General features: G+C 41.8%; 1 protein-coding gene and 1 long non-coding RNA gene across 2 annotated transcripts; both read right to left on the minus strand.

The window, feature by feature from the left end:
• Positions 1–335: 335 nt before the first annotated feature.
• Positions 336–1114, minus strand: LOC127339988 (NDR1/HIN1-like protein 10). The gene has a single exon (XM_051365773.1). It carries the CDS (start codon positions 1074–1076, stop codon positions 336–338), a length of 741 nt encoding a protein of 246 aa, XP_051221733.1. The 5' UTR covers positions 1077–1114.
• A 6072-nt stretch (positions 1115–7186) lies between these two features.
• LOC139838604 (uncharacterized) lies at positions 7187–8017 on the minus strand. The gene is made up of 2 exons (XR_011756087.1): positions 7630–8017; positions 7187–7518 (listed from the first exon to the last, which is right to left on the minus strand). It is a non-coding gene; the product is annotated as an uncharacterized lncRNA (long non-coding RNA).
• Positions 8018–14172: the final 6155 nt, after the last annotated feature.

Below are 14172 nucleotides of genomic sequence, written 5' to 3' on the forward strand. Positions count from 1 at the left end.
TTTTATGTTACCACACAAGTTTTGGAGGAAAAAGACATTTTATGTGGTGCGTGTAAAAAGGCAAAAAGAAATATTATTATGTGAATAGTCATGTTGAATCACAAAAAAAATCTTTTTAAATAGGACACCAAAAATATTCTTTTTTCGAAAACGTATGTACAAACATAGAGGAAATTTATTTCAGAATATTTTGATATTTCAAAATATGTTTTCACACAATGTATACATCCGTGAGCCAAATTAGATTTTGCAGTGATACTGTAGTACTTAATCGTCTACCCAACTTTTTTTTTTCAAATTAATCGTCTACCCAACTTTAGCTCTACTGGAGTATACTAATCTTCTCCACCTAAATTTTCGTTTTTCAATAATGAGCAGTCGTCGACATGTGCGCACTCCGTTGCCGCGAACCCCTGCGCCACCGCCGTCGAGTTGCCTGGGTCGGGAACAGTGACATAACAATCCACCTCCGGACTGTACACGACGCTATTCACGATGGCCACATTCAGGCGCACCCTCGTGTAGACCTTGACGTTAATGTTGAAGAAACCCTCTCCTTTCTCCCGTCCGAACGCCGCCGACGGTGCCGCAGCGACGGGGCTCTGACCGTCGAAGCTCGGCCGTATCTCCGTCCTGTTCTTCCGCTCCTGCCACATCCGCGGAAAGCTCATGTACTCGAAGCGCTCTCCTGCGTAGAGCGCCACGGCCTCCAGGCTTCGGTACACCACGGCGCGCTTGGGGTTCGGGTTGAGGATGCTCAAGGCCACGGTGAGGTTGTAGTGCACCTCAGCGGTGGTGCCGTTGCCGCCGGTTCCGAGGTCGAAGCGGGTGAACATCGCGGAGTCGACGTAAGCCTTGAGGTTCAGGAGCTGGAAGACGAGCGAGAGCACCAGGGCGACGACGCCGACGGCGATGAGCACAAAGGTTAGCGCGCGGAAGGCCGTGCAGAGGAGGGCGTATGGGTTGGCGACGGCGACGCACGGGAGGCGTCGCGGGGTGGGGGGATCTTTGTGAGGGATGATCGGGCCGTTGTAGCCTTGGTCGAGGTGGTCGATCTTGTGCTCTTGAGACGCCATTTCGATCGCCGAGGCACGGACTACGGGTGTTTATGGAGTCCTGGTCGAGTGCATATATGTGCTTTTGAGCCTTAGCTGATTAAGCTAGTGGAATGGTTAAAGATGCTGATGGATTTTTATACTTGTAGTATGGGGTTTTGATGCTGCAGGCGTTCTTGACTGATCACCAGGGACTCTGTGTTTACCGAGGCTAGGAAGGTGCGAGCAGGCAACGAACGGGGCAGTGAATCAACGGTGTCTCTTGTTGGAAAGTGCACCGGAGAAGCATAGGCGGGCCGGCGGCTCATATTGACTGGTTTTACTAGGTGACGATTTGTTTTGAGCGGTAAAGAAGGGAACTCGTTTTTGGAGAACTTCATTTAGCCTCAGTTTTTTTTAGACGAAGGACAGTGAGTGAGAACATATTTGGTGCACCCGATCATCTCCTGATTTTTGAAACAATTAAAAATTGTATTTTTGTGTTTCAAGATCATAAAATGTATTAAATGAACACGTACACATGTCCTTAATACTCGTGCGAATTTTCGAATTTGTGCTGTATTTTGAGCTAAAAAAACAAGATTGTGGCTATATACATAGGGATAGAAAACTCAAATTTTTGTCTGAAATTTGTTCTTTTTGTATAGCTTAAAATATAACATATCCCCTTCCTCCCTCCCCTGAAATTTCTACAGTACCTTTGGAATGTGTATATGTATGAGCATATTTAATTTCAAATATGTTTGGAGTCCCAAGAATATGTTTTCAAATCCTAGGAGCACTGGTGCTCATGTGCCAAAGGCATTTTCCGAAGGACCGTATACTATATAAGACAACTTTATAAATAAAGCCAACATATGGTCGAGTAGGCTATACAACAATGCAGATGCAAGTTAAACAACATGCCAACAGAGACCGAACAGGTTCGGTACAAAGACAGAACAAAAATGTAACAAACTAGGCGACTAAAGACAATTTTATCACGTGCAGGGACCTCCCGTGTATGTTTCTACCATCGGACAAATCCATTTTTATACTTCCAGATCCATGTTGGTAGGCATTATTCAGTTTCATCAAGTTTCAAGAATCTCAAACAATTTTTCATACAATGAAACTGAATGATTTCGTGCACTCAAGGTCGCATGCACGGAGCAAACGCCGCTCTCCCCCGACTGAGGCTAAGGATGGTGCGGCATGGAACTGGAACTGAATCCGGAGCACAAAGAAACGATATTATAGAGCAATATGCGAAAAACGGCTTCCATTGTCGAAGAAATGTCAACATTTAAGAAACACAACCAATTAGATGATTGCAGATAGTGTCTTATGACTGCTCCAGAAAACCATCCATCAAAACAAGGAAACAAGTGAAGGTATGAACGTCCAGTGGTCGCTAAGCCACGAGCACACATAACTCCACACGAAACGAGCTAAGACCCACACCTAAAGAAGATGTATCAGAATCTTTTATGCTCCCACAAAGAGAGCAAAATCCAGATCATGTGCTATATATTGCGCTTTTGATTTGGTCAGCCAATAGTTGGCGTACCCAAAAAAAAACTGCCACATAAGAATATTTTGATCTTTAAAAGGATTATGGGTTACCAAATGTGTTTAAAAGGATCCATTTGAGGCGTGTTTGGTTACCAAAGCCGTTCTCTCAGCCCCATGCAACATGGCCATGGCCCATGGGGTACTACCCACGTTAGGCACATTGTTTGGATGCATGCAGACCATTGGTTGTTTGCAAAATTCATTTTCTTTATTCTATTGTTAGTTTTTTTTTTTTTTTTTTTTGCGAGAACAACCCTGTTCATATTAAACCGCGGTTCTTACAGAACAGTCCAGAAACAAGAAAGAAAATACACATAGGTCCTTCTGAACCCCAACAGCGGAGACGGCAACGAGAACGTCGCGCCGGCGCGCCGCCGCACGAACTCCCCAAAGCCTTGGATCGGAAGTCACCCCTGTACGAACGGGAAGTCGACGCCACTCGGCTCCGCAGAACCTCCGCCCTGCACCGCCACCGCCGTCGACGCGGTCTCCATGAACAGCGGCCTTCATCTTCTTATTCACCCAGATCCGCCGCCGCAAGATCTGGCCGGGGCTGAGAGCACGGCACGAATCCTCCGATTCGCGGGTGCTAGGCAAGCAGGTGCGCCACCACGGAGCTCCACGAGCGCCGTCGCCGAAGAAGACGCCCACCTGCACCAAAAGCAACGCCGGCGGCCCCAGCTTCTCCTCAGCGCCGCCGGTTGAAGCCCCAAAAGAGCCATCCATATCTACACACGTGAGGCGGAGATCCCCCACCCTCCCGCCGCCGGAGCGGCCGGCGGAGGGCGAGGGATCTATCGGATCGACGGCGAGGTGGTGGTTCGACTGGGAGGTGGAAAAAATCGCCCCTCTCGCACAGTGACGGGGGAGGGGAGACGTCCAGGCTCGTCTGCTTGGTCATTCTATTGTTAGTTTCATTGTATGCGATTCAATATATTAGTTTATATTCTGATGACTCTGTAAATTTCTCCAGCTGCGAAGAAGTCTTCCTTTTCTGCCCACATGTCATCTACTCACAAGTACGAGTAACATAAAGGTAACTGGTTTGGATGGAGCGCCATTTACAAAACGTCATGCATGTGTAGGAAACATACACAAGGGGAAACAATGGGACACGTGGGAGAATTACTCTGAGCTCAGAGACTTCAATGAATAATGGGCTGGTCAATTGAAAAGGGACAAGCTTTGAGTCATCGGGGAAAGCTCACCGCCTGGGAAGAGCAGAATATCTAGCTATTTTTGATAACTTATGAGCCACACTATTGGCTTTCCTTGGTACATGTTCAAACTGAATTTTAAAACATGCTAGATGGTAGCTATTCCATGACTGATCGCCCCATTTTTCATATCTCAATCACTTTCATACTACTGTATTTGAGTTCATGATGACACAGTTATATCCAATAGATTGGCTAACTCCAGGCCATGTTTCAAAGCTAGTCTCAGCCGTCAACACACCAAAAGCGTGATCAATTGTCTTGTTGTATTCAGCCATAAAAGACCTTGAGTTTAGTAGATAACAACACTTGTCCTCGTCCCTCTTAGACTATCATCATCAAATGAAGCGTCGACATTGACATTCACACAATCCTGTGGGGTTTAGACCATCCAATTTTCTTGTGTTTGGCCTTTGGCAATAGCAGCTCAGAAGATTGCTGCCAAAGAGTTTATCGCCACCATAGATGTCATATCTTCATTTGAACGGTCGCCGCTAACTATCTTCGCCTTCTCCCGCCTGAAGAACCAGCAAGTTGTTGCATATGTTCAAGCTGTAACAAGCTGCCCAAGAGTACTAGCTTTTGACTGCTTTGTATAGATATTTAAGGACTATCTGGCCCACAAGTCCATAAAACATGTCTCAACAATTTTGAGGTCCAAGCCAACATTTTTCCAGTGTCAGTCTCGCTCTCAGACAGAAAAGTAGTAACATGTTTTCTTCCTGTCACACATAATGGGCATTGTCAACTGGTATTTTTTCAGCCATTTCTTTAAAATTAAAGATAATTATCCCCACTCGAACTTCAAAAAATTGTTATGTTTGTCTCCTTTGTCTTTGTTGATCTTAGCGAGAATATATTGTTCTTTATTAGATTCCACGCTGCAAATCTCAATGTCAAAGCTAGGCAATGGAAATATGGAATAGCCTTATCTTACACGCATCAACTCTCCAAAATGTTCCATCGTTGAGCTCTTTATCACATTGATTGGTAGTTGGGTTTATTAACTCATCCACTCTAATAAAGAGAGACCCACACTTGTCCTCCCAAATGTTGATAGATTTGATATACGTGGGCATTTCTTCATCCCATCACTGACTTGCCATATGCGGCATTTTTCAATGTCTGAATACCCGATCATATGAAGTAGAATGCGTATCAACGAAAAGCCCATGCCTTCTTCGGAACACACATTTTTCATGAGTACTTCTTTCCCTCTGATTGATAGATATATTCGCAATTAGCTAAAAAAAACTTTATAGTACTCCTCTGATTCATATTAATTGACTCAATTTTATCTAGATTTAAATTATCTAGTCAACAGGTGTGTATCTAGACAAAATTGAGTTAATTAATTTGGATCAGACGGGGTACTAAATATTGGACTAACTATAAATCACATGAGCCAGCAGTGTATTTCACACTGCCTTACCGTCTTAAGGCTTGCCCTAAAGGATTCAAAGCAGTAGAAACCTCCAAAATTTATGTAGAATGGAATGGAAAATAAGGCATTTGCAAGATAACAGAAAAATAAATGATTTTTATTTAACAGGGGATGAATTAGTACAACTATCTTAAATATGGCACATTACGGTTACGTAACAAATATACCACCTCCACCCAAAAGAAAAGTGCCTTAGTTTTGTCAGATATGTTATTTTAGTTGTAGAGGCATCCGGTTACAAATGTCTATTATGTTTGTTTTGGATACCACCGGGATTTAGACGAATCTTGGTGGGATCGAACCACCTTCTATCCGGGACTCTGCATATTATGCAAACAATCCACGGAGATATCTCCGAACAGAGAAAAGATCCACAATAGCAGCACAACACCAGGAGCAGATGATCATTATATATGTACATAAAATAAAGGAATAAATAGATAGAAGACATTAAAAACTCAAAATAACAAATCTGAAAATGGATTCCACAAATTATACACCACTTAGTTATAAGATATTTAAAAACCTGATGAAGCATTTTTATATTTTGCTGATGACAAGCCTTTACCCTCAGATAAGTAGTTCTACACCTTGAGATACTCTGGTACGCAACACCAATCCTTCAGGTTCTATGTGAACTGAAGAGAGCTTCAAATACATAAAAATATTTGTATTCAGCAAAAAAAACTTAAAAGAAATTCTGGCAAATATTTCTCCACCTAAATTAACTTTCAAAATAACCAAACAGAAAATGCTTGCTGAGTATGAAATAGCACATAATATAAATTGCATGGTACGGAATAGCGAATATGAATTTGAGTTAGTAGTACATCTGAAAAAGTTTCAGTAAGCATAGAGCCAATTCTGCAAAGGGCCATACAACCCTGTAGTCGACAAATAATCGCAGCCCAAAGATTCTTGAAGGAGTCTTCTCAAGTTGAAGGAAAACTCGAAGAACAGCTCCAAAACAGGCCAAAGAGGCAGACAGATGTGTAAGATACAGCTGCGGGATTAGCAGGTTACAAAAATTATATTGTGTTAAGCTAGAGTACTACAGAATATACAAGAACCCGCTAGATACAGGGTCAAACATTATACAGAAATTTACACATCCACGAGTAAATAAAACAACCAAAGACAGATGTATCACCAATGAAACAAATCACAAGTGTATTGACTGAAGGAGACTGAAAGTCTTCAATGCCAAGCTGGTATCATTGGACTATACATTGTTCAAAAATTTGTGATGTGCTGGGACTAAATTGGATCTCCATATAGATTTCGTACGTGTCAATTTAAAAAAAAAATCATTACAATATTTGCTCAGGTAGAGTGCTGTGATTTCAATGTATAAATCAACTGACTTCCAGAAACAATGAAATCATGACATCAAGGGACCCCAATAGATAAAGGGTCAAACATTGTACAAAAACTTACAAAACAAAAGGCTTTATCATATACTCCAGGAGTATTACGGGAGAATAAAAGTGAGATGTACTACCGACGAAACAAAACAAGAAATGTATTGACAGATGAAGTGATGAACCAAATACTCTGTACGAGACTGAAAGCCATAAACGGCAAGTTGGTTCCATTAGACAATATATGTATTGTTGAAAATTTTGTGATGTGCTCGGAGTAAACTGGATGTCCACAATGATTAGTTCCAAGTAGAGTGCTGCGATTTCAAATTATAAGTTGACTTTCAGAAACGGTGAATTCAACATGACATCAAACTACATAAAGGATCACGGAAAGTGGATATATAGTTAGTGTATATTTCAGCTGTAAATTAGCGATTGTACCTTTGGTCTTTGATGATTGCTCCATGATCGATTCGCGGCGGTAAATTTGTGCCAGGAAGATTGATCGATTTTGACGGGCAGAAGCAAGAGGACACCAGACACACAGGGGGAGAACCCGGGGCTAAAATAAAATAACCCCCGTGCGATCTCCCCCCGAGACACAAGAATCGTCTTTATTACGGTGGTGGCCTGCCATGCGAGCGCACCCAACATGGCAAAGGCCTCTAGGTGTCACATCCCTTGTTACATGTTCTTACCTTGCAGCCACCCCCGATCTCTTAGATCTGATAATCATCGAAATCGCATCCGAATAATTATTACAAAGAGACGTCGTCGTCGAACGAGGCAGGATCCGACGAACACGCCGGTAAAAACTCCATCCTCGTCGCCACGCCAACTCCAGACCGGCAGAAACAACCCAGATCCGCCGCGAGATATCGGATCTACAAGTCAAACCCGAAAAGACAATTAGGTAAGCAGATCCCCACACGCACGCGACACATCTAGACCTTAACCATGCTAAACAGACGGTATTCACGGCCAAAAATACTCACCAGCATCGGATCTGGCTCGCCGGACGGACGGATCTGGCGATTCCGTTCACGGAAGCAGCCGCCTCGCGTCTCGATTCGAGATCGCCGGAAGCCCACCGCGTCGCCGGAACCTGCGGAAGAGACAACGCACGGGGGTTGCGCATAAATCACGGTCGAGAAGCTCATAATACCGAGATCGGATCGAGTTCGATTCGTAAACTACAAAGGGATTATGGCGCGAACTCTGCTTCCGATCTGGAGCTATAGTTGGGATTGTGTGGTGGAGGAGGCGTGTTCGTCTAGACTAGATCTGGAGGGGAGGTTGCGTGTCGCGGAGGAGAACGCGGCGTGGAATTCTTTGGTCTGGTTGTGCAATTGTGCGGAGGCAATGTATTTATTGTCTAGTAGTACTAGTATCACAAAGTGGACGGCCAGGATGAAGTCGTTGAACTGGACAGCCGAGATACATCCCACCTGTCGGGAAGCCATTGGCGATGACAGATTTGATCGCACCGGCATACTTTTCGTTACTGTACCATATTTTCTCGTGGAAAGTGTCTTTGACACGGACACCAGTGCTCTTCTCATTTTAGATTTTAAAATTTTTTTAAATCTTACATTTCTAAGTTTTAAAAAATTATGATGTTAAATATGTAGATAGATATATACGGGTGGGGTGTACTTTTTTGCATACACTTCTGATGAACATATCTATCTGCATATTTAACGCCATAACACCCCACCCGTATATATCTATCTGCATATTTAACGCCATAATTTTTGAAAACATAAAAGTGTGAGATTTTAAAAATTTCAGAAAACTAAAAGTGAAGAGAGCACTCGCACCCATGTGCACCAAATTCCTGTCCATTTTCTCGCTACTACCATGCTCGCGGGATTTTTTTATTAAGACCTGATCTATTTCTGGACCGGTGTACAGCTACCTGGTAAGATGACATGTGTCTTGCACGAATCTCAATGCCATTCTTCCCAAGTGCGATTCTTAGCCGATCTCATTGACCGACCTAGTAGTGGCACCACAACGCAATCAAAGAAGTTGCAGCTCATTTGGAGAGCATGACGGGCGGTTTATATCACAGACGACCCACACCTCAAAAGATGCAGCAGCCTTCCCACACTGATACGTCTCCAACGTATCGATAATTTCTTATGTTCCATGCTTGTTTTATGATGATACACACATGTTTTATACATACTTTATGTCATATTTATGCATTTTCCGGCACTAACCTATTAACAAGATACCGAAGAGCCAGTTGTTGTTTTCTGTTGTTTTTGGTTTCAGAAATCCTAGTAAGGAAATATTCTCGGAATTGGACGAAATCAACGCCCAGGATATTATTTTTCGACGAAGCTTCCAGAAGTCCGAAAGGGAAATGAAGTGGGGCGACGAGGCGGCGACACGCCAAGGCCGCACGGCCAGGCCTGGGGCCGCGCCGCCCTGTTGTGTGGGCCCCTCGTGGCGCCCCTGACCTACCCTTCCGCCTACATAAGCCTTCGTCGAGAATAACTCCAGTACCGAGAGCCACGATACGGAAAACCTTCCAGAGATGCCGCCGCCGCCAATCCCATCTCGGGGGATACAGGAGATCGCCTCCGGCACCCTGCCGGAGAAGGGAATCATCTCCCGGGGGACTCTTCACCGCCATGGTCGCCTCCGGAGTGATGCGTGAGTAGTTCACCCCTGGACTATGGGTCCATAGCAGTAGCTAGATGGTTGTCTTCTCCTCATGTGCTATCATTGTTCGATCTTGTGAGCTGCCTAACATGATCAAGATCATCTATTTGTAATGCTACATGTTGCGTTTGTTGGGATCCGATGAATATTGAATGCTATGTTATGTTGATTATCAACCTATCATATATGTGTTGTTTATGATCTTGCATGCTCTCCGTTATTAGTAGAGGCTCTGGCCAAGTCGTTACTTGTAACTCCAAGAGGGAGTATTTATGCTCGATAGTGGGTTCATGCCTCCATTAAATGCAGGACGGATGTGAGAAAGTTCTAAGGTTGTGGATATGCTGTTGTCACTAGGGATAAAACATCAATGCTATGTCTAAGGATGTATTTGTTGATTACATTACGTACCATACTTAATGCAATTGTCTGTTGTTTGCAACTTAATACTGAAAGGGTTCGGATGATAACCTGAAGGTGGACTTTTTAGGCATAGATGCATGCTGGATAGCGGTCTATGTACTTTGTCGTAATGCTCAATTGAATTTCACACTACTCATCATAACATGTATGTGCATTGTCATGCTATCTTTATTTGTCAATTGCTCAACTGTAATTTGTTCACCCAACATGCTATTTATCTTATGGGAGAGACACCACTAGTGAACTGTGGACCCCGGTCCATTCTTTTACATCAAATATAATCTACTGCAATACTCGTTTTTACTGTTTTCTGCAAACATCATCATCCAAACTATACATCTAATCCTTTGTTACAGCAAGCCGGTGAGATTGACAACCTCACTGTTAAGTTGGGGCAAAGTATCTTGGTTGTGTTGTGCAGGTTCCACGTTGGCGCCGGAATCCCTGGTGTTGCGCCGCACTACACTCCGCCGCCATCAACCTTCAACGTGCTTCTTCGCTCCTACTGGTTCGATAACCTTGGTTTCTTTCTGAGGGAAAACTTGCCGCTGTACGCACATATCTTCCTCTTGGGGTTCCCAACGGACATGTGCTTTACCGTCACAAGCAGCACTTTTTCTGGCGCCGTTGCCGGGGAGATCAAGACACGCTGCAAGGGGAGTCTCCACTTCCAATCTCTTTACTTTGTTTTTGTCTTGCTTTATTTTTATTTACTGCTTTGTTTGCTTTATTATATCAAAAATACAAAAAAAATAGTTACTTGTTTTACTTTACTTAATTCCATGCATCTTTTTGTTTCTTGTTCGCTAGTTAGGCATAATGGAAAATAACCGTGAGCTTTTTAATCTATTTCCTGAGTTAAGACATGGATTGTTTGATGCTAAAATTAAAAAACCTATGGAACCTTATTTGCATGCTAGTAGCAATGTTATTAGTATGAACGCTTTGAACACCATTGTTGCTAATGATATGGAAAATTCTAAGCTTGGGGAAGCTAGTTTTGATGAGCATGATATTTTAAGTCCCCCAGGCATGGAGGAGAAAATTTACTTTGATGATACTTTGCCTCCTATTTATGATGATTATAATGATAGTGGTCTTTTGGTGCCTCCTACTATGGAGAGTAAATTTTATTATGATTATACTATGCCTCCTACACTTGATGAGAATAATAATGATAGTTACTTTGTTGAATTTGCTCCCACTACAATTAATAAATTTGATTATGCTTATGTGGAGAGTAATAGTTTTATGCATGAAGCTCATGATAAGAATGTTTTATGTGATAGTTATATTGTTGAGTTTGTTCATGATGCTACTGAAAATCTTTATGAGAGAGAAAAATATGGTTGTAGAAGTTTTCATGTTACTAGAACACCTCTCTATATGCTGAAAATCTTGAAGCTGCGCTTGTGTTACCTTTCTATGCTTGTTGCATTATGCTTCATGAATTTGTTTATTTACAAGATTCCTTTTCATAGGAAGTGGGTTAGGCTTAAATTTGTTTTGAATTTGCTTTTTGATGCTCTCTTTCGCTTCAACTACTATTTCTTGGGAGTGCATCATTAAAATTGTTGAGCCCATCTTAATGGCTATAAAGAAGGCACTTCTTGGGAGATAACTCATGTTTTTATTTTACTACAGCACTATTGTTTTATATTTGAGTCTTGGAAGTTGTTACTACTGTAGCAACCTCTCCTTATCTTTATTTTATTGCATTGTTGTGCCAAGTAAAGTCTTTGATAGTAAGGTTCATACTAGATTTGGATTACTGCGCAGAAACAGATTTCTTGCTGTCACGAATTTGAGCAGTAGTCTCTGTAGGTAACTCAGAAAAATCTGCCAATTTACGTGAGTAATCCTCAGATATGTACGCAACTTTCATTCAATTTGAGCATTTTCATTTGAGCAATTCTGGTGCACCTAAAAAATTCGTCTTTACGGACTGTTCTGTTTTGACAGATTCTGCCTTTCCTGTTTGCTATGTTTGATGGATTTCTTTATTCCATTAACTTTCAGTAGCTTTGTGCAATGTCCAGAAGTGTTAAGAATGATTATTTCACCTCTGAACATGTGAATTTTGATTATGCACTAACCCTCTAATGAGTTGTTTTGAGTTTGGTGTGGAGGGAGTTTTCAAGGATCAAGAGAGGAGGATGATACAATATGATCAAGGAGAGTGAAAATTCTAAGCTTGGGGATGCCCCGGTGGTTCATCCCTGCATATTTCAAGAAGACTCAAGCATCTAAGCTTGGGGATGCCCAACATTATCAGGTTCCTCTAGTGAAACTATATTTTTATTCCATCACATCTTATGCGCTTTACTTGGAGCGTCTTTATGTTTTTGTTTTTGTTTTGTTTGAATAAAGTTGGATCCTAGCATTCATTGTGTGGGAGAGAGACACGCTCCGCTGTTGCATATGGACAAATATGTCCTTAGGCTTTACTCATAATGTTCATGGCAAAGGTTGAATCTGCTTCGTTAATTGTTATATGGTTGGAAACGGGAAATGCTACATGTGGTAATTGGGATAATGTCTTGAATAATTTGATACTTGGCAATTTTTGTGCTCATAAGGATCATGTTTAAGCTCTTGCATCATATACTTTGCACCTATTAGTGAACAAATACATAGAGCTTGCTAAAATTTGGTTTGCATGATTGGTCTCTCTAAGGTCTAGATATTTTCTAGTAAGGGTTTGAATAACAAGGAAGACAGTGTAGAGTCTTATAATGCTTGCAATATGTTTTTATGTGAGTTTTGTTGTACCGGTTCATACTTGTGTTTGCTTTAAATAACCTTGCTAGCCTAAGTCTTGTATTGAGAGGGATTACTTCTCGTGCATCCAAAATCCTTGAGCCAAAAACTATGCCACTTGTGTCCACCATACCTACCTACTACATGGTATTTCTCTGCCATTCCAAAGTAAATTGCTTGAGTGCTACCTTTAAACAATTCAAAAGTTATTACCTCTTATTTGTGTCAATGTTTTATAGCTCATGAGGAAGTATGTGGTGTTTATCTTTCAATCTTGTTGGGCAACTTTCACCAATGGACTAGTGGCTTCATCCGCTTATCCAATAATTTTGCAAAAAGAGCTGGCAATGGGGTTCCCAGCCCCAATTAATTAGCCTTCATAATTTTACAAATAGACACTCCTCCATGGTATGTTATTGTTTGACGGCACCCGAGGATTCGGTTAGCCATGGCTTGAGAAAGTAAAGGTGGGGAGGAGTGTCATCTAAATAAAACTAAAATAAAAAGGCACTCCTTCATGGTATGAGATTGTTGGCACGCACCTGAGGATTCGGTTGGCCATGGTTTGTGAAAGCAAAAGTTGGAAGGAGTGCCACCCAAAAATAAAAATCTTTCATGGGAGCCGCTCTTTGAAGGTCTGTCTGGCAAGGGGGTTAGAGTGCCCACTACCATTCGTTGACAACAACAAACACCTCTCAAAACTTTACTTTTATGCTCTCTTTATGTTTTCAAAATAAAAGCTCTAGCACAAATATAGCAATCAATGCTTCCCTCTTCGAAGGGCCATTCTTCTACTTTTATGTTGAGTGAGTTCACCTACTTCTCTCCATCTTAGAAGCAAACACTTGTGTTAATTGTGCATTGATTCTTACATACTTGCATATTTGTGTTGGAGATATGCCCAAGAGGCAATAATAAAATGGTTATTATAATATATATCTTTATGTTTATGATAATGTTTACATACCATGCTATAATTGTATTAACCGAAACATTGATACATGTGTGTTATGTGAACAACAAAGAGTCCCTAGTGTGCCTCTTAACTAGCTTGTTGATTAATGGATGATTAGTTTCATAATCATGAACATTGGATGTTATTAATAACAAGGTTATATCATTATATGAATGATGTAATGGACACACCCAATTAAGCGTAGCATAAGATCACGTCATTAAGTTATTTGCTATAAGCTTTCGATACATAGTTACCTAGTCCTTATGACCATGAGATCATGTAAATCACTTATACCGGAAAGGTACTTTGATTACATCAAACGCCACTGCGTAAATGGGTGGTTATAAAGGTGGGATTAAGTATCCGGAAAGTATGAGTTGAGGCATATGGATCAACAGTGGGATTTGTCCATCCCGATGACGGATAGATATACTCTGGGCCCTCTCGGTGGAATGTCGTCTAATGTCTTGCAAGCATATGAATAAGTTCGTAAGAGACCACATACCACGGTACGAGTAAAGAGTACTTGTCAGGAGACGAGGTTGAACAAGGTATAGAGTGATACCGATGATCAAACCTCGGACAAGTAAAATGTCGCGTGACAAAGGGAATTGGTATCGTATGTGAATGGTTCATTCGATCACTAAGTCATCGTTGAATATGTGGGAGCCATTATGGATCTCTAGATCCCGCTATTGGTTATTGGTCGGAGAGAAGTCTCAAC

Source organism: Lolium perenne, chromosome 3 (genome assembly GCF_019359855.2).
Source record: "Lolium perenne isolate Kyuss_39 chromosome 3, Kyuss_2.0, whole genome shotgun sequence".
NCBI lineage: Eukaryota > Viridiplantae > Streptophyta > Magnoliopsida > Poales > Poaceae > Lolium > Lolium perenne.

Coding starts and splice junctions, on each gene's coding strand:
- LOC127339988 (XM_051365773.1), bottom strand. CDS start 1,076: ATGGCGTCTCAAGAGCACAAGATCGACCACCTCGACCAAGGCTACAAC.